The sequence below is a fragment of the Neodiprion lecontei genome, chromosome 6, assembly GCF_021901455.1.
Source record: "Neodiprion lecontei isolate iyNeoLeco1 chromosome 6, iyNeoLeco1.1, whole genome shotgun sequence".
Lineage (NCBI taxonomy): Eukaryota > Metazoa > Arthropoda > Insecta > Hymenoptera > Diprionidae > Neodiprion > Neodiprion lecontei.
The window spans coordinates 4,233,297-4,256,393 of record NC_060265.1 but is presented as its reverse complement, the minus strand read 5'-3'; the positions used below and the strand labels follow the sequence as shown (position 1 = coordinate 4,256,393).

The 23,097-nt window shown below is 37.8% G+C and overlaps 1 protein-coding gene across 12 annotated transcripts; it reads right to left on the bottom strand.

Annotated features, from left to right (window-relative positions):
* Positions 1-2,212: 2,212 nt before the first annotated feature.
* LOC107216562 (MAP kinase-activating death domain protein) lies at positions 2,213-22,148 on the bottom strand. 12 transcript variants are annotated; one of them, XM_046743821.1, is made up of 34 exons: positions 22,004-22,147; positions 18,567-18,796; positions 18,170-18,338; positions 17,342-17,504; positions 17,042-17,234; positions 16,802-16,959; positions 16,426-16,726; positions 15,994-16,323; positions 15,780-15,812; positions 15,509-15,630; positions 14,738-15,441; positions 14,390-14,637; positions 13,668-13,862; positions 12,501-12,857; positions 12,349-12,417; positions 12,062-12,262; positions 11,767-11,971; positions 11,591-11,683; positions 11,372-11,505; positions 11,082-11,240; positions 10,811-11,002; positions 10,599-10,704; positions 10,384-10,526; positions 9,468-9,614; positions 8,877-9,021; positions 8,682-8,811; positions 8,322-8,538; positions 7,927-8,199; positions 7,616-7,795; positions 5,558-5,566; positions 3,304-3,376; positions 3,081-3,127; positions 2,733-2,880; positions 2,417-2,558 (listed from the first exon to the last, which is right to left on the bottom strand). In XM_046743821.1, the coding sequence occupies exons 2-33, from the start codon at positions 18,660-18,662 to the stop codon at positions 2,749-2,751; spliced, it is 5,724 nt and encodes a 1,907-aa protein (XP_046599777.1). In that variant the 5' UTR covers positions 18,663-18,796; positions 22,004-22,147; the 3' UTR covers positions 2,417-2,558; positions 2,733-2,748. The 12 variants fall into 12 exon arrangements, with proteins under 12 accessions (XP_046599778.1, XP_046599773.1, XP_046599772.1 ...); XM_046743822.1 differs by lacking the exon at positions 2,733-2,880 and having other exon boundaries at positions 2,213-2,558; positions 10,384-10,478; positions 22,004-22,148; XM_046743817.1 differs by lacking the exon at positions 2,733-2,880 and having other exon boundaries at positions 2,213-2,558; positions 21,898-22,146.
* Between the last annotated feature and the right edge of the window lie 949 nt (positions 22,149-23,097).

The window sequence follows — 23,097 nt, the reverse complement described above, 5'->3', positions numbered from 1 at the left end:
TCATTGAATACGGTGAGCATTGTTGTTTGGTGATATACAAGGACCAGCAATTCCCATGTTACGCAGTAGTTTCAGAATCGTTTGTTCGACATTGGCTGGTTATATAAATAAACCCATTTTTCGCTCGATGTCATATCTGCGCGATGAGCTTTATTCAATTTCTTGTGAAGTCTATACTTTTGAAAAACACTGACTGATCGGAATTGAAAGCACTCTGCACATTTCTACGCACTATCATAAAATATAGCACATTGTTATATTGCTTTTTCTGATGCTATTTTTTTTTTTTTATCGAAATGCAGTATAAACTCCCCGCATTCGTAACTGACTCGCACCTATTTGCTCCTTTTCAATCCCCATATTTTCGGTCATCGATATCAATTAAAATTATTTCAAATGTTTGTACGATTATACTCGTTTCTCAGACATCAATAGATATCATATTTATGTGGTTCATGTAGAAGAAATCCACAAAATCTGTCCACAAAATTTAACTTTTTAGAGTTTAAAAGAAAACATTTCAAAATCATTTTTTCATCAAACGTAGGTTGTATAAACAACTTGAAAACATGTAATTAAATGACAAAATTTACCACATTGGACTGTTTTTAATATTTTCTTTCTGGACACAATTCGACTGACGACAAAACGAGTGGCTGTATGAATAATCTTGATCGTAATTCGTACTATTTTTACTCTGACCAATTATTGTTTTTTTGAAAGAGTCAATGGTATTTGCTTATGTTGATTGCCCAGGCAAAATAGTTCAATAGGCGTGAGTAAATTAATTGTCTTCGTTATTAAGGAAAAATGATTTTTCTCGGTATTAATTCAATGTTGAAAAATATTAAATGATCACAAACAGGAAATAACAGACTTGTATGTAGCCATAACTGTATTTATAGACTTGTACGCATTAACAAAGAATGACTGCATTTAAGTAGGAATTTATACTTTAAACAATCTGACATAAACTGAATGTAGATAACACTCTAAAGCATGTATTCAAAGTTGTTAACATGTATGTATAGAATATACATATAAATCACATCAGAATATTGATTACATATTTTTACAATTTCCCCAAAACATAGCTGAACGGGTGACGTAATCACGCGAGTGTTATTTATCTCATCAACAGACTGTTTAATTATTTCATCACTAATTCGCACAACAAAAAAAATCGATCAAAATATAAAACAATCATGCGCAATATTATAAAGTTTATCGATGAGATATTTGCAAAAAAGACAAATCGAATTTTCGTGGTTAATCAAGTGTATCGTGTTTGTTGCAAGCAGCAACAAATATTGTCTGACGTGGCACTATAAGTGAATATCTTTGTATAGCACAGGTATACATAAAACTAATAATCGACGTGTGATATTCGTTTTTTTAGGATAATGCAATATTATATATATCTGGCAACAATAGTTATATTACATATTATGTTTGGTAAATAGTAAATTAACTCACCTAGATTCAAACTCGTAAAATATTGACCACAACTTTTACAAATCATATAGTAAAAATATAAATGTTGGTAAATATCTAAATTTCGTACAATATACATTTTCATGTTTCGCTTAACAAAGACTGTTATAACAAAGGAACAACTATATAATATCGTTTATCACTATTAAAAAAGTCCAGTAGTAAAATATACATCGTAATATTCATTGTAAATCATTACACTGCTCCCTCCCAAATTCTGTAAGTTGATTTCTATGACGTTCAATGTTTAATAAGTTTAGCACTACATTCCCAAATCAAGTTCATCACGAATCTAATGAAGCCCAGAAGCTTGCTTCACAAATTACTCGATACCTCCTACGTATAATTTGTTCGAATTGCATATCGTACATTACATTTATCTATACCCCATCTATTTTCTACTATTGAAAGGCATCCCAACAAATCGTAGCAAGTGTATTATGGCATTCACAGACTTTAATGGAATGACGGAAAAACATTAAGATAAAATTCTCAACATTCCTAAATAATTAATTCAAATACTAACCAAATTATGAACGTTATAAAAGTAATCACTTCGTAATGGGATGAGCTAAATCGCACTGCTGAACTGCCTCCTAATTATAATATTGAAATAGACTTGTGACTGAGTTATTCGTAATGATTCCAAGTATTGACTTTGCACTGTATGCAATTCAAAACAAAGTTCTCTCTTTTTTTTTATTTCCTTTTTTTTTTATTTCTATTTGCGAATGAAAGAAGGACTAGATGATATTCTTGTACGAATTCTCCAAGGTATTTATAAAACGCGACGAATAACTTCCCTACTATACCCAAGGTAGGCAGGCGTAAGGGGCACAACTATCGTAGTCATGCGTCAGTGGGAGAGAGTGTCTGCCTCTATGTCAGTGGTGACGTGGGGAACCCGCCTGCGATAATCCAGATCCATGCATCGCTTGCGCACCACTGCCTGTAGGCTGATGTAGATATTGCTGTTGTTGCTGCTGCTGTAACTGTTTACGATCTTCCATGCCAGCAGCAAGATACGAAAAGACACAGAGAACTGCATAGCAGATCTGATCTGCCTGAAAAGTAACGAACAATACATACTGCCGTTCGTCGATTAACAATTGCAAATTATTAAAGTGCAGTAGACAATGATACAACATATGAATTAAAAATATGTGAGAAACTTAAGGAGGAGCATATTCTCGTTGGATAATAATCATAGTAGAGGATTAAAATAAAAAGAAACTTACACTTGGACTGATAAAATTAAACGTGTGTGTGAATTAAAGATTCATGCATTGATGTATCAGTTTTATCAAGAATCTGCGCCTCTGCAGATAGTTGAGCAGCGTGAGCAATCGAGAAGACTCTGTGTAAGCAGTGAGCTGTTTCGCCTGCCTGTATATGTGTAACAAAATTTTTTAATTACATTGAAAATAAATTCAAAATATATTATTTGTTCAAAAATAAGAAATAATATTTTTTAACCAAGATTTCAAATAATAGTCGGTTCGTTACATTACTACATGAGCTTTGAAAAATAGGTGATTCATGCATATGCGATCGTAATGCATATGGAGGAGTTTGATAATACTTACCAATTGTGACTTATATTTACGCTGAATTACTTGTCTAGTTTTAGGATCTGGAATAGAATAAAATATTCCGTTGCAATAATTATACACATACGCAGGTACGGATATTTTCATATCTCAATGGTGATTGAACCACTGACCGATGCCTCAAAGAAGGTGAAAGTAATTAAATGACGAAAATTGTGGCGTTATGAATAATATTTCATTATACGTATAAAAGACTTACTGAATTCTTCCAAAACGAAGATCCCACCCTTCTGTGTAAAGCACTTGCGGATATGATCGAGTCTTACAAAAAACTGCAATTAACACAATTTTTGTAAATTAGTGTCAAGTATAGTGCAATATTTCTAGTGCTACCATGCAAATTCTAGGTACCACTCAACGGTGAGAAGTATATTGGATGAAATAAATTGCTGAGCAAATTATCTCTAATTTCTTATACTTGAATAGAATCATTGAAGTAATACGAGCATTCTTTCCATGATGAAATGTCTCAGTTTGATCAAAAAATAGAGCACAGACAAGTCCTAAACATTTTGCAATTACTAGACCATGTAACATTTATTAAATCCAATATGGTAGAAGCAGGATTGAAGAGTTAGCTGTGAATATTAAGGTTGATTTTAAATACATGCAAACATTTAAAGCGTGGCGAATGAGAGCAGTACAGAGCGATGCAATTAGTCAGCAGCGGTACGTAGCTTAACATGCATTATCCAAGCATCAACAGCAGCAATAGTATAGCAGCAACAGCAGGCAACTCTGGAGATGGCCTAAACTCATCTTACATTGTTGATTGCTTGGCATTGAGAGATTGCTAAATGTGCATTTATATCATCTAGTTTAGTGGTGGACAATGTCCCCGGTAACAATGCACAGTTACAGTTTAGTTGCAGTATAGTATTAAATGTATAGTATTTAATGTGTAGTTTGTATATATATATATACATATATATTTGTGTGGTAGTAACAATTGAAACTAGAAACATCATGTAGCAGTGCCATGCCATGAGTGTGAAATTGTAATGTATAGGTATAGTGTATGAGTGAAAGTCTGTTGGCTGGATAGTATATAAAAGTGATCGCTGAGTTAAGTTATAATATATATATATATATATGTATATATATAAGGATGATAGCTCTAGGTAGCACCAATCCATTGCTCTACTAGGTGATGGGCGAAACGATGTGGTTATTGATATGGAGCAAGAAACGAGGATAGCGAGATGAATCTTAAGATTGGGTGACTGTAAGCACTCGGTGAAATTTTCATTTTTGCTGATATTTTTTCCCCATTACAAGTTGATTCTCAAGAGATTCGCATCTATAACATGTCAACACACTAAAGATTTATACGACACGAGGAGGAAATTTTTCACTCTTATTCGAATAATGCACATTTTGCAAAAATTGTAGGGCATACGAATGTATACACCATTTCATTCATTCTGCATATTTACATTTTTCCAAAACGTGTATATATTCGATAGATGTGTTCCGTGTTGAAAGTCGTGGATAAAAGATATAGTATACCGATGGCAATATTAAATAATCTACTCAAATGCATGTATTTACTTAATGCCAATACTATATTTGCTTTCAATTTATGTAGACGTGTGTTATTATTATTAATAATAATAATAATAATAATAATGATAATAATAATAATAATGAATACTTCTTCGTACAGTGTATACCACCAAGATATAGGTCCTTTATAATTGTCACGAAAGTGGGAAAAATTTTCATACTCATACAACTACGACATATAATGTTCCTAAGCCTTATTCGTTGTATAATATCAGCAGAAACATATGTTTCATCAATGTATGAGTAATGCAGTCCCCCAGTCTTAAGGGAATGAATTACGTCAAGTTCGGGATTAGTGAGGCACTACGGGTGTCACTACGTCTTGGTGCTATCGGGGCACACACTCTCTACGGCCGCACTCCGAAAGTCCAGTATTTATATTCATATTTTATAATAAGCTTTGACGGTAACATGTCTTTTTTTTTTATAATGAACAGCATCTCTAACACTCACTCTGCCTCTTCTAGTACCAGTATTGTGCACGGTTTCTGAGCTACATATAAATCTTACGCTACATAAGATATATGTACATATACACACATATATGTATATGTATACATACACAATGTATTTTATACGGATGTTTTGTAAAGACACTAAAAAAAGAAGAAAAAAAATATCCGCACGATAATGTTACTGGTACTAGGTGAGCTCTATGATATCGGACGGAACATATACCACAACTAACATCAATCGATCAATATGGTAGGAAAACAGTGAAGTAGACAGAGCAGATCAATTAGTTTAAATGCAATCTGAGAATAATATAACAGTGGAACACGACTAAAAGTAACGGTGAAATAAATAAGCATTTCCGGAACACGGCCAACATTGAATATATTAATCAATACTGAACTGGTAACAAACAATGAGTTTTTTGATAATACCTCGAAATCCTGTTTACCCAAGCCAGGGCAATGTCGACAGACAGGACAAGAACAGAAAACAGAAAACATAAAATTAAATTAAGTAATATGATATAATACAGTATACGCATTAGTATAACTTTTACTTTTTAACAGATCATTTGGTAAAATAATAGAATTGTGCGGTATATATTATATACAGCCGTTGCCTATTGTCATGGCCAATCTGTAATAGTGAGGTTTCATTGTTCAAGGACCATCTCAAAAGTTCCCTAAGCTGAGAAAAGTCTATCCTCTAGCGCCGTATGTGCGACGGGGCACCGAAGAGAACAGCCTAATAAGCCCTACCTACAACTATAATACCATCTATCTCGTAACATTCATCCCGTACATATTTATTCATGTCTGCGGGTTAAATATATATATATATACATATATAAACACACATACATATGTGTGTGTGTGTGTGTGTATACATATATATGTATATTATGCATATACGTATATATAGACTTTTCTCGAACATGACCACGACAGAAAAAAGGTTGGTAGACTTATAGAAAGGTATAATATAGCATCCAACATTCAGTACAAATCATAATAGATGAGAATATAGAGTATAATATGGACAAATGATATGTTGTCTTTTTTTTTCAAAATCCTTAATAATTATAATACAGATAAAAGAGACTGCAGCTGCACATCGAGCTCCATGCAAGAAAAACATTGAATAACGCTTAAACAAAACATATCCAACATAATACCAATAATAAATTAGAGCTGTAAATGTGACCTGGCAATAATATTTAGTAATTACCGTATCCTATATGCGTCATTGAATTTCTCATCAATCACTTTGTCAAGTGAAGGAAATCATATGTATAATATATGAACATAATTTTATATAATTGATAATAATGCAGATTGTGAGAGATTTGATTTAGTGCAAGTCATATCAAAATAATGTACTCTCCAATCTTAAAATACAATGCATATTTCTGCTCAGTATCCTGCTGTCTTTTATGCCCTCAAGACGATCGAACAATGAGCATGTAATATTCCACGGTATTGTATATCAAGGTTTTCAGATCCATAGGTAAGACTGAGAAGATACGTACAAATACAAATTAAGCAGATCGTGGTGGCTATAGCGATGGGAGATAATATTGAGTGGTCCTTGCATCAATGCAATCAACGAAAAACACAGAGAGAAAAGTCAATAATTAAAAGTATACAGACAGTAAAGAAGAGATAGGGCCACGACACGCTCCCTACTCTTCTGCCTCGGACCAACAGTTATTCAATGTCAATCAGATAGAATTATCTCGAGCAATTCACTGTTTTTAAATATTGCATATGCGGGAAAAATTATTTAACGATGTACGTGTTACACTCGTACATAAATTAAAAACTGTTGCAAAGTAAACCACTTGATAATTTTACCTTATGCATTTTACAATTCCACAAATGCGTGAACATAGACCACGAAAAAGATGATGCAAGAGAGTCGTAAGAGTATTTTTGATCGACAGTGCGACGAGCTGGATGTTTTGACACAAATGTATGTCGTACAAATACTCAAGTATTAATATATACGTATATAATTTTGTTTGATCTGTTTTCAATGATAAAAGGTCTAGTACTTGCGGTACGACCGTGTACAAATGTATACCGGAAAACTCATAGTTGATTTTATGTTCATCGCATCCATGTTATATATCAGTTTTGTTGAACCGAGGCAAGTTATACTGTCGAAACGTTGAAGTAGGCTTTCAATGTAATTGAGTTTGATTGTATGTACTGACTAGGTAAACTATGTTAACTGCTGAAATAAGTATTTTAATATTAGTTGGGGTAGAAAATCTGCTAAATAAACTGACGATATATACCTAAAGTGTAATTCAACGAATAGTAACTAGCTACAAGATTGAAATATTCAAAATCTTATTAAATATAATATTTTTGCATTACATGAATGGTTCAACAAAATGAAAATGATAAAAGGTACAAATTTGATGTATGTACGGAACTTGAATTTATCTCACACTGATACGTTAATTCAAGAGAAATAGATTGTACCTTGCTATTAGCGAAGAGTAGACCCACGCCCTCCATGCATACTTGGAGAAGGCCCCCCTCACCCGTGCGCATATCTTGCACTGGAAACTCACCACCTAATTCTACACCCGAACCAGCACCTCGACCTCGTTGTGCCGCTTTCTCCATTGCGTCTTTTATACAATAATATAGGTCTTTACACTGAAAAGAAAATAAAAATCATAACGTAAAGGTCATAGAGTATCAGTTAACGGTCGGTTTCCAAATAGGTATTTTTACCGCGATACCGTACGGTCTCCGAGTTTACCATAAATATCAGAGTAGATTCTTACCTTTTTAGTGTAATATTTATGCAGTTGAGTTTGCCCTCCATTTCGCCTCCAAAGACAGAGGACTTTATTCTTAGGACTATAAGTCATATTAACCAAGCGCTCGTACCACCAGCGCTCGACAATCACACCATTTACCGATCTGAGTACCAAACCATCGTGTCGTACTTCCAAAAAACGCAAATCACCTTCGGCATCGACACCAGCATGAACAGTAAATGATTGACGGTGCATTTGACGAGAAGTGAGAGGCTTTAGATCAATGTCATTGCCATGCTAAAAAATTACGACGAATTTGTGTAGTGGAGAATGTTATAACTGCGTATTGTAAACACATTTCAATAGCAAGAATATACTTATTGTAGTGAGTTTTCAAACGACGATTTAGGCATACTTACAAGATTGGTCATTTGATCCAATAGCTGATTAAGCTCTTGACTGTAAATGAGGCCGATGTGACTTTTTCCGAGCAATCTACGCACTTTACGCTTCAATTCTCCCTTATCAACATTGAGCATTACCAAAATAGCTGTCAGATTGTGAAGTAAAGTACATAATAATCTGTCCTCATCATGCTCCAGCCTCCTCCTCTCGCTTTCACTCAGACTCTTGTATCTACGAATACATAATGACTATGCAAATCTTTCTTACAATACTCTAGGCTCCGCGAATAGTTTGCATATGTTACTTAAATTAAAGATCGGTAAATGTATTCAAAAAGTATCATAACAATACGTGTAAACTGCAATTCGAAATACCTTTCCATCATTTCTCCTGGTCCCTGATCCATGCCCACCATATCACGCTCCTGAGAGACAGCGTCAAGGAACGCATCCTCCCAAAACTGCATTTGATCCCAGAGAGAAGATCTTTCTTTGCCCAATAATCCTAAAAATGCAAAAATGCCGCACATAGTTTTTTTCAATTGCAAACTAGCTGATGAATAGAATTACCTTCGAAAAGATAAGTTCGAGCTGCTTCTGGACTCGGTGTTGTTACTGTCGGAACAAGACTTCCACCGTGATATCTAAATCCAGTGCTTAAAGACGACTTGCTGGACCAAACACTGGCAGTACGCTGTTTACCTTGGTGTGGAAACTGAAATACGAGCATTTATCAAGTTAATTTTACGGGATTTTGAATGTTAGATGCCAGGTATGCTGATTGAAGATTTTTTAGACATGATCATCTTTGAATTAAAATCGGTATGTGACACAATAAGAATTGAGCATTGTTCAGGAAAAGATGATGATACATTACATAGTAAAGAAGTACAAAATTTACCATATAATATATCGATGTGTAAAATAATGAAAACTATTCGTGAAGCGGTAGAATTTTCAAATATGTAAACATATTTTGTAATTTTCTACATGAATATGCATCATTAGAGTGGCTAAGCAAAGTGATCATGGTTCAAAGTCATCGTCAAGTTTGATATACCATGCTAAGCTCCATGCTATTTACGTTCAAGCATACATCAAGTCTGAAATGTACATGATATATTTGACTAAAAATGGATTATAATATACTGCACGACTCACATTGCCTTGCTCAACCTCACTATCAGAGACGGTACTGCGAAAAGAGGCCTGGTGTGCTTGCCGAAATGCAGGATTCGTGATAATGCTGCCTCCATCAGTCGAGAGGGCTTCGCTGCTTCCTGTACCACCACCTGCACCACGCCCTCCCTACAAACACAGCGTGCACTGCCTGCAGTCCAGTTCATTCAAGACATTCGCAAGCTTTTTATAGTGCGACCAAGTAAGGATAAAATACTCATGGTAAAATGCTATAGAGAATATGTACACAAAAAGCTGAGCAGATACAAAAGTAAATTTCAAAAAAGATGGTGTGGTTTCTTTTTTCAAAAATCATCGAAACACACAAATATTGAAAGTTGTTAAACAGCGATGATATATCACAAATGACCAATCCGCTATGCATGACATTCGTTGACAGCAAAACTGTGTACTTGGTCACATTGAAGCTATGTTTAACATTCCATTACAGCAAACACTGTTTACTTGGTCACACTGTGGCTAACGTACAAGACTGACATCCATGATATATTGATTGTACGTGTCATGGCGTAGAATTAGATATTATAAATATATACATGTTTTCGATGTATTTTAGCTGTCCACATAGAAATTCAATTCGAATGCAATAACATATCTACATTATGAATATTCTCTCCTGAATTTATAATTTATCATCACAGGTCTGTTTCTAACAAAGGAGAAAAAAAAATTTGCCTGATCTGTAGAAAAATGCGAATTGAGTTACAGATGAGAAGTTTAGCTATCTCTGAAAGATAAAATTGAAACAGAAAAACACTATAAGGAAAGTGATTACGCGCATAGTGCACCATACGAGTCCAGCCAACACAGCATGCGTATACACATAAATATTATAAGTGGACTTTAGGACCAGTAAAAAAATTCAATCATGGAATACCTCTGAGTCAAATGACGTTAATCTGCTGAGTAATTTTCCTTTCTTCGAAAACATATCGAGAAACATTTCTGTGGTTGATTGATTTTCATCTCCACCTGCAGGTAATTGAGGATGTGACATTTCCAATCTGAGTTGTGGTAACTCTGAGACAAAAATTATACATTCAAGGTAATGTAAAGGGATCAATAAGATATGATCATCTAATCCCATCATACCTGAAGACTGTTGAAGGGATGATTTCCTAGATAAGTCTGACAAGTCAGGCTGCTTCGGTGATTGTGGGGACCTCAAATTTTCTTTACTACCAAACGGACTGGAAGTCTGTAGCAGCGTAGGTGAAAAAAAACGAACCACTTATTAGTGACTGTTACGTGCAAGGAATACGAGTGAAAAATTGGTCACAAATCATTTTCACTTGGATGCTTACCTGAGATATGAGAGAACTTTCAAATCCTCCCTCTGTTAGGTCTTTGCTCCAGTAGTGTGTATGTGCAATTTCCATCAGTTGGAATACAGATGCCATACCACCTGGTCCAAAATTGCTATAAGTATGTACCAGGCCGTGCACTACAGCTTGAAGGCACTTCAGCATCCCTTTATAAACTGGCCGTGAAACGCACTGCATAGAAAAATATGTGTTCCCTTATTTTGCTGGATACTGTACCATTGAAACTTTGAATTTACAAGAATATACATACAACGTCATCGATATGATCATCGGGACTTATTTTTCTCTCAAGACCCTTATTCAAATTAGTTACAACAAGATTGCGATAACTCTCATCTTCCATTAGTTTTTTCAACCTATTCAATTTGAGCCAGCCCACTCCTTCTCCAGCTAATGCCTGGTTTACAATCTGAAATATGCGTTATTTGTCTTTGAGTTACCAATAACGAGACTATTTAGTAACATGGAGGAAGTTTTGCTAGTGTTGGTTATTCCTGCGCTTATAATTATTTTTATATTCATACAACTAATAATGCTCACATCTGTCAGGAATGCTTGATTATCGCTATTTGTACTCGATCGCTCTACATTTTGCATCCGTTGTAATTCCTCCTGACTGGGTTTGTTGGTTGAATGTTTTATCAACGACGATCTCTCGACCAGCCCTTTTCTACCTAAAAAATCCAATAGATTCCAATTGTATAACTTACTGTATTGTAAATACTTCAATTAAAAATATTCTCAGCATATCAGGCGTACCTTTAGGGAAGGGTCCAAATGTCTGAGATTTCTCTTTGGATTTTTGCGATTGAGGAAGAGGATTGGCGTTCCGATTAGAGTTATGCTTATTGCCTGCAGATAGTAGGAGTTTTTAAATAATTTACAATTCCCTATTAAATTTCTAACTGGATTCAGCATTTGCAAGTAGGACTCACCAAATAAATCACTAAACATACTGCTAGTTTGCGCAGCTATGCCATTCAGATCACTGCTTATATTGCTAAAAAAATCCCGGCCAATATCTCTTCTACCAGCACGAGAGTCAGACGCGACTAACTGGGTACTACTAGAGTCTCTTCGTTGAAGCGGACCAGGTGGTGGAGAAGTGTGCGGAGGTGATTGCTGGGAATCACTGAGTCCCTGGAAAATGTTGACAGACTTATGAAAATTAAAGATCACGGTGTAATTATTCTATTGACAACAAACACACTATTAGATATATAGCTTTACCTTGAGCAACCCTTTTTTGGTCGCAGCTTCTTTAGCACTTTTAGTTAAATCACCAAAAGTGCTCTTTCCCACATAGGTCAGATCATCAAAGGTATTTTTACTAACACCTGCAGCTGTTTTACTCGCTTCTAAGGCATTCTTTGATACTTCCTGAACTGACTTCGATGCTTCACCCATGGCTTTCTTCGTTTGCTGCGTAAGCTATGTTTGAAAATTATTATATCAATGCTTAAACTTTGATGATGGATCTTAATTTACTAAAAATTCTATCAAAAAATAGAGTTTACCTGTTCCAAAGGTGCAAATAAGCTTTCTTCGCCAGCTTCATTTATTTTTTCCCGCGCTTGATGCTTCAGCTAGTTCAAAAAAAATTATCGCTCTTATTACACAAATCTCGAATCAATTTGACAAAGAAAAACGATGTTTGACCGCTTAATACCTTGTCCATATGAGCGAGCAGTCCATCTTGACTACTCTGTCTTGTCGTCTCCCTAACTAAATCTTTAGCTTGTGAGGCAAATTGTTCAAATAACGACCCTTGCGACCCCTGTCTGATCACACCGGTTCCAGTACTATTTCCACTGTTTTGCCGAGGAACATTGCTGTTTCCACTATGATGACGCTGAACGCCATTACCAGTAGTCGCTTGACGAGGTAATGTAGGTGATCCATTGTTACTGCCACTACTTGGTTGTCTCGGAAGAAGAGGTCCAACCGCTGATCCAAAGCTCGATGTACGTGCCAGAACATTGCCTACACTTGGTTGGCGTTGCGGCCCTGGACTGAGTGGCGGAACCTTAAAGTGCAAAGAAAGTTTGTATTATCCACCGAAACGTGATGACTATTTACAGTGAACAGATTGTAAACTTTAATTCTAAACATTGGTAAATAGTACATTCAGATCTTGTACTGACAAAAAATTGACTGAAAACTTTAGTATGGTACCTTCGCCACTTAGGAATGTATAAATAATTGTATTGAGAACTGTTGTCCGATATGTAAGGACAATTGTTTATTTGTGTACATACATACACAGTGCGGATAGAACAACTAGAAATACATCGACAAGAAAGAATATTTGCGTTCAAGTCAAGTTTTGGCAAATGGCATGAGATTGTGACGAGAAAACATCAAATCCATTAAGCAATGAGGAAAATATGATGTATTTGCATATCGAAGCTGTAATATTCAATAATTTTCAGCCCTGGTAAATTTTACAGTTTCAGTGACGAAAAAAAAAAAAAAACATTTTTTTTAAATCAGAGCACACGCATATAATTTAAACTTTAGATACGTTGTAGTAATTTCTTAATCACATATTGACACACATACCGATTTTACTCGAACGCGTTACTGTACTTAAAAGCTCATCGACGATATCGCTTATAATTTGAAGTATTTTAGTAGCATGGTTTAGTGCTGTGCGATGAATCGATTAATATTCTAATCATCGAAGCTACCGATTAAACGCCCAGCACCAGTATGCTTATCAAAGGTGTCATGCATCAGCTATATACACATACTTAGCATAGCAATAAGCAAATTTAAGCTTCAGCAAATGATTGTGTGGAGAAAAAGAATGAGGTGAGCATGAGAACTGACTCACTGGGGTGACAGATCTATTGAGGCGTGAGGTCCGGTGGGGAGTGGTAGGGCGCTCTGTATCACTGGGTGATGGGGTCACTAAAGACCCCGCACCACTTCCAAACTGGCCTACTGTACTTTGTGCACTCAGGATTGTGCGTGGCGTGGCTGTTGTCGATGCTGAGTCTGATTCAAAGCTACCTCCCTCCTCTTTATCCTATGATTTCATATTCAATTCCTCTATTAGCAACGATAATTATACTTGTAGAAGAGATTCTCAACTTCAGAGTGGTTTATGAATTTTTTGTTCTTTTTGGAGGTAGCGTTTATGTATATGTAATGGCGTTTTAATGAGGTGCATTGAGTGCTGATATCTATTAAGCCAACTAAAGGCACATTGCACCAATGTTTTTAAAGCTCAATTCTCATCTGGTTCTTGAAACTAGTCTACAATTTATCATTTTATCGGCAATTTGGAGAAGACGAAAAAAACGTGATACTTCAGAGTGGTTGGGTGCCAATTTCTGTTGTTGTACCTTTCTAAAACGTCCTATCCGTACAAACGATTGATCACTTATTGCGGGTACATTATTATGGAACATCAATGTAATTAGGTAGGCAACAGAAGTTGGCAAATACCCATTCAGTTCCATACCTGAATCAAGTTAAGCAAAAGCCATCTATAGCCTAAGAGATCACTTTTCATGTATATAGTAAGTACTGGATATTATGCATAATTCTTACATTATCACTTTTAGCTGCTTGCGAACCCTCTTGAATCCTTGGATTTAATTCAAGCTCGGAATCCCTGTTGAAACTGGGACTGCTTAGATCACTGTGACTGGATGACGTACTTAGTGGACTTCCAGGTCTGGTAGGGGGATCGTCGTCAGCGCCAGGATATTGTAAAGAACTAGGGGGATTGTAGACATTCTTTGGATCAACCGAAAGAGACATAGGTTGCGGCTGCGTTGCTTGAGGGCAATGGTAGCCTGAAATTTGGAAAAACGGTACGAGTACGGATGAATAAACGTCTTAAATTTCTCAGCCAAGCGAGAAATTTCGTGTACTGGAAAAAAGATTTCAACTCACTGGGTGAAAGATCGGAAGATACCATTTCCGATACAAAATCGCTAAGCGAAGAGTAAGACGAACTGGTACTATCAGCTCCCTCGGAGTCAGATCCACTTTCATCCGTTGGCTGATTTTCAAGTTGTTGTAAAGTTCTCATTGCTGCAGCCAGGGAACCGTTCGAATCCCAAACGGGAAAATATATTGGCTCTAAGCTGGGAGCGTACCAACGCGGTTTGTCGCCAATTTGAGTAGGGTCGAATACACCTGTGTGTACTCTCAGGAAAGCCACATTACTTGGAGTGAGCGACCACTCTGCTAAGAATTCGACTGCTTGCGTCCTTGCAAATTTATTCAAAAAACTGCTGGTTCTCGGTCTTGATCTCAGGAACGAATTGATTTGAAAGGCTACTACTGGCCTTGGATAGAGTCTCAATGTTCTCGTGTGTTCGCTGAAGTTTGCCAACAAGTTTTGAGAGTTGAAAAAGCGGACCATAGCAACACGAGTCGCCACATCAACGGAATCAACGTCGTTTCCGTAGATAAATGGATTAAAGCCAGGTGACGGTTGAGAGGTTTGTTTTTGGGTCGAAGTTGGACTCATTGAAGGTGTTAATGACGTGTGATGTGGACTGGACGTGGATGGCGTTCCAGGGGAATTTGCAGCACTATGTTGACTGTGCATACTGTAGTCCATGCTGGGTCGGTGTCGAGCGGAAGAAACACTGCAACATTAAATAATTAATTAGCGATATCTGTTATTTGACTGCATTTCGGTATAAATCAACACACCTTAAAGTTGAGTGATGCGACGCGGAGCTTTCTCTTCTACTAGGCGACTGCATCAAAGGTTGTGGTGACGCATGCTGTGGGGAAGGCTGCTGTGGTTGCGGGGTTACCAAGCTACCCATTGCCTGAACAATAAATAGCATCTAAATCTTTTTCATAGATTCTAAATAAGAAATTGAGTTGGTAATTCACATTCAAAGAGTCGTGTTAGTTATTTGAATTCGATCAATTACATGCTTCATGCATAAAAAGACAGTATATAGAGAGTATTTACACCAGCTCCAACTTGGTCCATGAGTTGCATTGCCTTCAGAAACACACGGTGCAGCAGAAAAGTTGAAAAATTCATACAGAATTAGTGCCGCCAGATAGAAACAAAGATTTGATACACATTAAAGGCAGATAGTCGTGACGAAGAAATAAATTGCTTTTCATTTTGTGAACTTTGACGAAATCTTAACGTGTGCAGTTTAGTTGTTTCTGCTAACCTGTTTCAGATGATTCTTTAAAATAGTACCCTCCGGTTCAGGCAGCGGTGGTAATGTATCACCAAAGCCACTAGGTGGTGTAATTTTATTGCTGTCTAAATCGACGAGCCAAATATCATCGGGCATTCTGAAGTTCTTTTTATATAGTAAGAAAGTTGCTGGAATTCCAATAACAAATGGGGTGGGAGCCAGCAGCAGTTGCTCTGCACAGCTCATACATGTCGGAAGCAGTGGGATTGCAGGAAACATATATTCCAGTGGATAGATCATGGTAACAAATGCCATAACTGACATTGACAAGGCGTTATAATCTCGGGATTGCAGCACAAGCTGAAAAATAATGAATAATTGTCACTCAATAATAGCAGCAGAAAATGGAATAAACGAAAATTATTAAGTACAAGACATTCATAATAAATCTGTTATAATGACCTTATGTTCAAGCAAAATGAGCGTCAGAACTTTCAAACATATGTCGACACCTAATAATTCCAAAGGAAGATGAAGCGGAAAGTCGACCAATGAAAATCTGGTGTGATCAGGTAGAGCAAAGCAGAGCGGCGGTTGTAACGACGGAGAGAGTATTTCAACTTCTACTCTAGTCTTTCCAGGAACGGGAACAGGGGCACTTAGTAGTCGCAGAATCCACGTTTCGATTTCTCTGACATCGTGAAGTACAATTGACGGAGTGCCGTCAAGAGCCTGACTTGTTAGCGCGCTCCATACCGTGTCTCTGCGGGTGATGTGAAATTTGCATGTTTCACATTGAATAAATAAAAAAAGTAAAATGCATTTTGCCCAATCATACCTGTTAACTTGTCTCGAGGCTCCCACCCTCCTCGGGGAAGAACTCTCGTTGCAGGCGTCGATGATTTTTTTCAGAACAAACAAGCATTCTCGAAATATTGAGAAAAATGGATGATGAGAGATTATGCAGAGCGATGTCAAAGAATGATTCCTCACACGCTGAAAGAAGATATAGAAAATGTCAACTCCCAACATTTGCTTGGGCACACTTCCACTCTGTCTTCCGATGTCGCAGACCCACCTGACGTTTTCGCGAAGCTCTTGGAGAAGGAGAATGACTACCTCCACTTTCGCTGTCTCCGCTCGGTGCTGTGACACCGAGTCTTGGGGCATGAGGTGCATGTGGTGTGTCCGAGTCTCTCCTGCTTGGACAGTCCCTTTCAGAGTCACTTGGTCCTACCGCACTGCTCCTATAGTCGCTATAAAGAACAGCTCTAGACATACAGTCGCATAGTCATCGAATAAAAAACATTATTTTACACCACGTATACATGCAATATACTTTGCGTGGTATTGTATAATAAATGAAATGCCACTGCACCTAGAAAATGCTGAGTCCGAACTTTTCTCCATGCTTTTTCTCCAGCTTTCACGACGAAAAGTTGTACTGTGCCTATCCCTCCTGCCTGTCACCCCTCCGCCCATACTTCCGCCGCGTTCTATGGGTCGGTAAAAATTCACACATATTCCGTAACGTGTTTTTCCTGTGGGAACACAATCATGGTCATTTATTCGTAACTTTTATAAATATTAAAATATATCACTATCTTTAATGTACGATCAATGCATTATAGATTGAATCAGTTACAGATGTTATGGAAATGGCAATAAGATTCGGAAAGAGCCTCCAAGCTAGATGGGTGGATGTGAGCACGCGTGTCGTCTTTTGGCGTCAATGCTCTCAGTAGTCGAAAAAAGATTGAAACATGTTTTAAACGGATTCATTACGACGATCTCCCTATTCGAATTTCACGAGAAAGCTGATTCAATGAACCGAAAATGAATTCGAATTAATTGTTTCATTGTTTTGAATGTAGAAAATAAGGTGAAATATACCAGATGAATTCAAATTTGTACACAATAATCGAACAACAATGAATATAGACAGAATCGTCTATTACAGATTGGATGAAATTGAAATTGCGGTAGAAGTCAAATGTAAAAAAATTCAAAGGAATCAAACAGCATACGCATGATTTGAAAACGATAAAACGATAAATTTGGATTGACTTGTGCATTATGCATTCTGTTTTCTTGTGAAATTCGGATTGGGCAAGCGCCAGATCAAATCTGTTTCAATGGTTTCTCGATTACTGATGTGAGTCATGCGTATGGGTTTTCATTTCATCTGAATGTAGCGAATACTGACCAGAATCCTTGTCAGTAAGTGTGAAGGTGAAGGAAGTAGCTTCTCGCAGGACTGTGCGTTTAGGTCCTACGCTACTACAGCCCTCGGGTTGGCAAAAGTAAACCATGTCAAGGGGTAGTGGAAAATCCTTGTGATCTTCCACAGGATATCTCCGTAGTAGCTCTGGTACCTGAAGTCGTAAATATCGATAGAATTGAGGGAGGACCGTGATAATTTCATTGCCAAATTGTCAAACTTCCTTATTAGAATCCATCTTAATTTCTCTATACAATTTCGTTGTACGAAAAAATTTATAAAATCCATGGGAACTCGGGTTAGATTTTTATGAAAGCATTTATAAGAAATTTTTAATACGTAAGATGTAATCCAAGCGATGGAGCAGAACTATTTATGTTACCTGAACGGGCTGTCGAGAAGCCGATGGAGGTCTTGCCCCCACAATGGCCAGGTAATCAACCAGGCGAGGGCACAGAAATTTCTTTTGTATATCCATTTCTGTGTATGTAGAAAGCGTTGTCACCGACGTATGAAAGTGGTGAACGTCATTCGAGCTTTGTGGTTTAAGTCAAGCTTGTCTCTTAATCGAACCCTCATTATGTCATTTTACCGTAAAAATCCCTGTAACGCCTGAAAAATATTCAATGTTTTATTGCACCAAACGTTTAATAAAAATGGCATTGTAATATAATTCTTATTCAAAAATGCAATCTCACAATTAGATATTATAATATATTTTCAAAACGCGCAATAGAAGTTGAATTTATCCCCATCGTCGCAATTTTCCGAATCCCTTTCGAGAATTACTTAATTCGTTAGTATTATTTGTGCATTTCACGCGATGACGAGACGTCGTTCAGCGAAAAAAAAACTCCTGTTAAGAGATTTCGTTCTATTCAACTCTACATCCAGTTTTATACGTGAGTTGGAGGCGCGGTTGAACAGTTCTACTCTTCATTGAACGCAAAATCGATGGAACGAACGTAATCCTCCACGAACCACCCCACCTACGCGGCCTCCAATATTCTGCGTCTGCGTCCACGGAATTCGCGACTAAAAAATATGTGCCTACCCTACGTTATGATTATTATATCTGCTTGAGTATAAAAAAAATTCGACTGTCTCTTAATTGTACATTTATAGATAAAACGATCGCATCATTTATATTTCGACACTTGCTTCTTCGTCGCGAGAGTATACGAATTAAGAAAATTGTCATTTTCATTTTCATTTCAAAAAATTATCCTATCTTTCTGTGTGCCAAAAATGAATTAAATCGAGAAATAAATATCATGGCTAGCATTCAAAGATTCCGATTGAGAGATTACGTATCCGCGTCCGGAAGTAATCGATTTACAGGAGACAATCATACGATAATTAACAAAATAATAGGCTAGTTATTAATACGTATATGTAAAAGTTTCCCTACTGCAATATAGTCAGTGATCACGTAACGTGAATTGCGGGATGTTGATATTACGTATATGTGTAAACGAAATCGCGCTAATCTTGTTCACCCTTCGACATGTAAGAATGGTAATTACGATTTTCATTGCGTAACAATGATTAGATAATTATACAATTATTTTTTCCCTGAAGCAAAGCTCGCCGGTTCAATAAAATTCAATAAAATGACGTTTCTCAGCGGTGAGAAAATATAATTTTGAAACAAAGTATATGACCACCACTCTATCAATCGTCTAGTTAGTTTCTGTCGATGCTAAAAGTGATAAGCTTATAACTTTGCGAATGTATTAAAAAATTATATACTCGTACAATATTTTTTTTTATGCATGTTCTCGTGAGGAGTTGCAAGGTTTACAATTAAATACTCCGAAGTCAAATTTTTCCCATTTAGCAATGTATCAAAACGGGGGCAAGTTTCGTACCCTTTTCGGAATATCTCGTGGCGAAACGGGTCGGGGTTCTAAAAGGGCTGCAGGGGAGAGCGGAGAATGCGGAATAAATGGACGGGGAGGGGCGGAAGGGCCAAGGCCACGGTATCCAGCTAGCCGCCTGAAAATTCGGCTGAATCTCAGAGGGGTTGCTGCAAGTTACCGAATCCCGGGAAATGGGTCTCGATTCCCCTTCTCCCGTTAACGATCCGAGGGCACTTAACAGGGTCAGACGGACTTCACCGCTGACGCGAAACTCTGACAATGAGTGCAAACTCGCGAGTTAGGAAAGCTGAACTGAACTGAATCAACTCGTTTTTAAATCCGTAATTTCAGTGAGCTTTGAATTTTTTTGCCGGTTCATTCCCGGCGATTCTGTGGCGCGAAAACGATCAGCGACTTCATATTTAAACACGGCTAATTTTCCCATTTATTAGATGCTTTCAACGCGAGTGGAAAAAGCTCAACCGCCATGTCTGGTCGGCCGCTAAAGCGGACCGTTCGATTCCTACACTATTTTACTACTTATTCCTAGCGCAGGCACTGAACGATCGGCGACGCCGCAAGAGGGTGATTTACTCGATGGAATATCGCATTATATTGCGGAAAACGAAAGATTAACATTGCGAACTGTGATTAGTATTTTGACGAATTAATGAAAGTTAAGGCTGGATCCATACGACCAAAATGGTAATCAATATTCGCATGACAGATACGTCGTTAGTTTCGTGTAAAGATTGCTTTGGGTTGTCGATTTGTTTGCACGAATTGATCGAAACTCAACTGGCTTCAAACCTCATTGTACGAAGGATTCATTTGTATCTTCGTTCAGTGGAAGTCTACAAAGTGTTTCCCCTTTTGTCACGTGGACGAGCAATTAGTTGGACGGAATATGAATCGTTCTGTTTTTGGTCGGTTTTCCCAACCCCCAGAGCCCCTTTTGACCTCTATTCTCCTCTAGCGCTGGGTATGATCTTGAGACATTAAAGGTGATCTTGACCTGAATTTATGATTCTATTAGCATCGCTCGGAGCGATATGCCGATGTGGGTCAATATCAGGCTTTCCATTAGCAACCCCTGTCAGGGGGTTGATGCAAGAGTTTTAAATAATATTCTCTATAAACTGCGCCAGAATTTCCTGTTTCTAAAATGCTCAACGTGATATCGATTCACAGCGCCAACATATCATTTATACAATCGTTTGGAAAACCTTGGATATTGTGAGTTGATGGGTAAAATAGTCATAGAAGAAAATCACATGTGTATCAATAACCGACGCGTAGCAAAAATCGTAAACCCCTTGATACATATGTTTTTTCACGAAGATCGATTACTCGCAACTACAAATGCATGGATAAAACAAATTGACCCAATTTAACGAAGGCTGGACGCCGCTGCTCATCTCGCGATGTTACGTATAACATATAATTGGCACCTGTGCATACCAAATGTATGTAAACACACGATACGGCGCTAATACATATACATATCCATACGACTGCACGCGTGTGGATGTGTTATACGTTATGGAAAGACGGATTATCGTTATCAGCGGGGATGCCGAACTATATAGCACAAAATGCACAATACGCAGGAGTGCATAAATTACAATAAGCTGTTGTTATAGAAATGGTAAGACTGTACGTAAATATACGTAGGCGTATCAGGAGAAAATTATTTATACGTAACGGTAGAGATTACAGCTACATAAGTTTCAGGATCTTGACAAATGTCGGTTGATTACAACAACGTCACCGTCGACCACATTTGATAAGAAAACATCAAAGAAACCATACGCCGAGGGTATAAAATATTACGCGAAAAATTTTCAATACCGTTCCGTCCCTATCAGCGGCAGCTTCATCCCTCGAGGAAAGACCAGTATCCGTAATTGTTCCTGCGGGAATTAAGTGGACAATTAATTGATCGATGCGAACTTACGACAAGTTTGCAGAAACGGTCGGGTATAACGAACATGGCGGGTCACTCTCTCGTCGTCCGCAGCTGCGTAGACGTGACCATACCGCTCGGTGGCTCGGGCAATACTGAGCAACACTGAAACCGAACGAGCACCTACGGGCTACGACGGCGCGTGGAAAACGTTCGCTGTTTTCCTCCCGCTTAGGCAGCCGCGGTAACCGCTCCTCGGGCCGTCCTCCTCCTTCTTCTCGCGCCCCACGTTCGTCGCTCGAGAACCTGGCCGGATCAATACCTGGGCGAAAAGCAAAAATGAGAGCAAGAGGAATAGCCGGAGCAGTTTTCGGAGGAGTCGGAGGGAAGATAGAGGAGAGCGGATTGATATACCCCCGTAACTATAGCTATACAGCTCCGTACGGTACGAGATAATGCGCGGAGCTTTCGCGAGCAGAGCGAATCCCTCTCTGACATTGATACGCGTTTGTGCGTAAACACACCGTTACGTATGTACGTACGTGTATACACACGGAACAACTTGTACCAGACCCATTTACTCGTACACACACTTGCGCTGTTCGGTGTTCTTACGCACGTCATCGTCCGCTTACGTTCCATGCAAGTGCAGGGGTGATAGGTGTCGCTTTGCTTCGCCGCCTCCATGCCACCCCCAACCATCCCAAAACTTGTGTAATTTCATCCGACGCGTTCAAACAACTGTACGCAGTGTTTATGGTATAATATAGGTATGAAGGGATTATTACGAGGCTGCAGACATCTCCGACAATATATAATTGACGTACGCGTAGAAAAAACTAATTGCAGACTTGGTGGGTCAAATCCTTTGCAAAGAAAAAGAAAATAATTCAATCTTACACCGGTTTAATTAACTATTATACGTATACACGGCTCGTGTAAGACTGTGTTATGCACTGCTGCGTAGTTGCATTAATGATGTAGTCTGGGTAGACAAATTTAGAGATCTCAATTTGGAATGGGGATTGTGGGTAAATTTTAGATTTTAATGCATGTATTCAATTGCTTTTTTTTTTTATCCAAAACCGCGTCTAGACTCCGCTCGCCGTCCGTTTAAATGCATACTTAATCGAGGTTTCGCTTGA

What these genes read in the sequence shown, in the direction of transcription:
- LOC107216562 (XM_046743817.1), bottom strand. Translation starts at nt 18,662, where the DNA reads ATGGATATACAAAAGAAATTTCTGTGCCCTCGCCTGGTTGATTACCTG. An exon ending in CTTCTCGACAGCCCGTTCAG is followed by an intron (nt 18,339 to 18,566) that starts GTAACATAAATA and finishes TTACGACTTCAG; the next exon opens with GTACCAGAGCTACTACGGAG. An exon ending in GCCTCGAGACAAGTTAACAG is followed by an intron (nt 16,727 to 16,801) that starts GTATGATTGGGC and finishes CATCACCCGCAG; the next exon opens with AGACACGGTATGGAGCGCGC.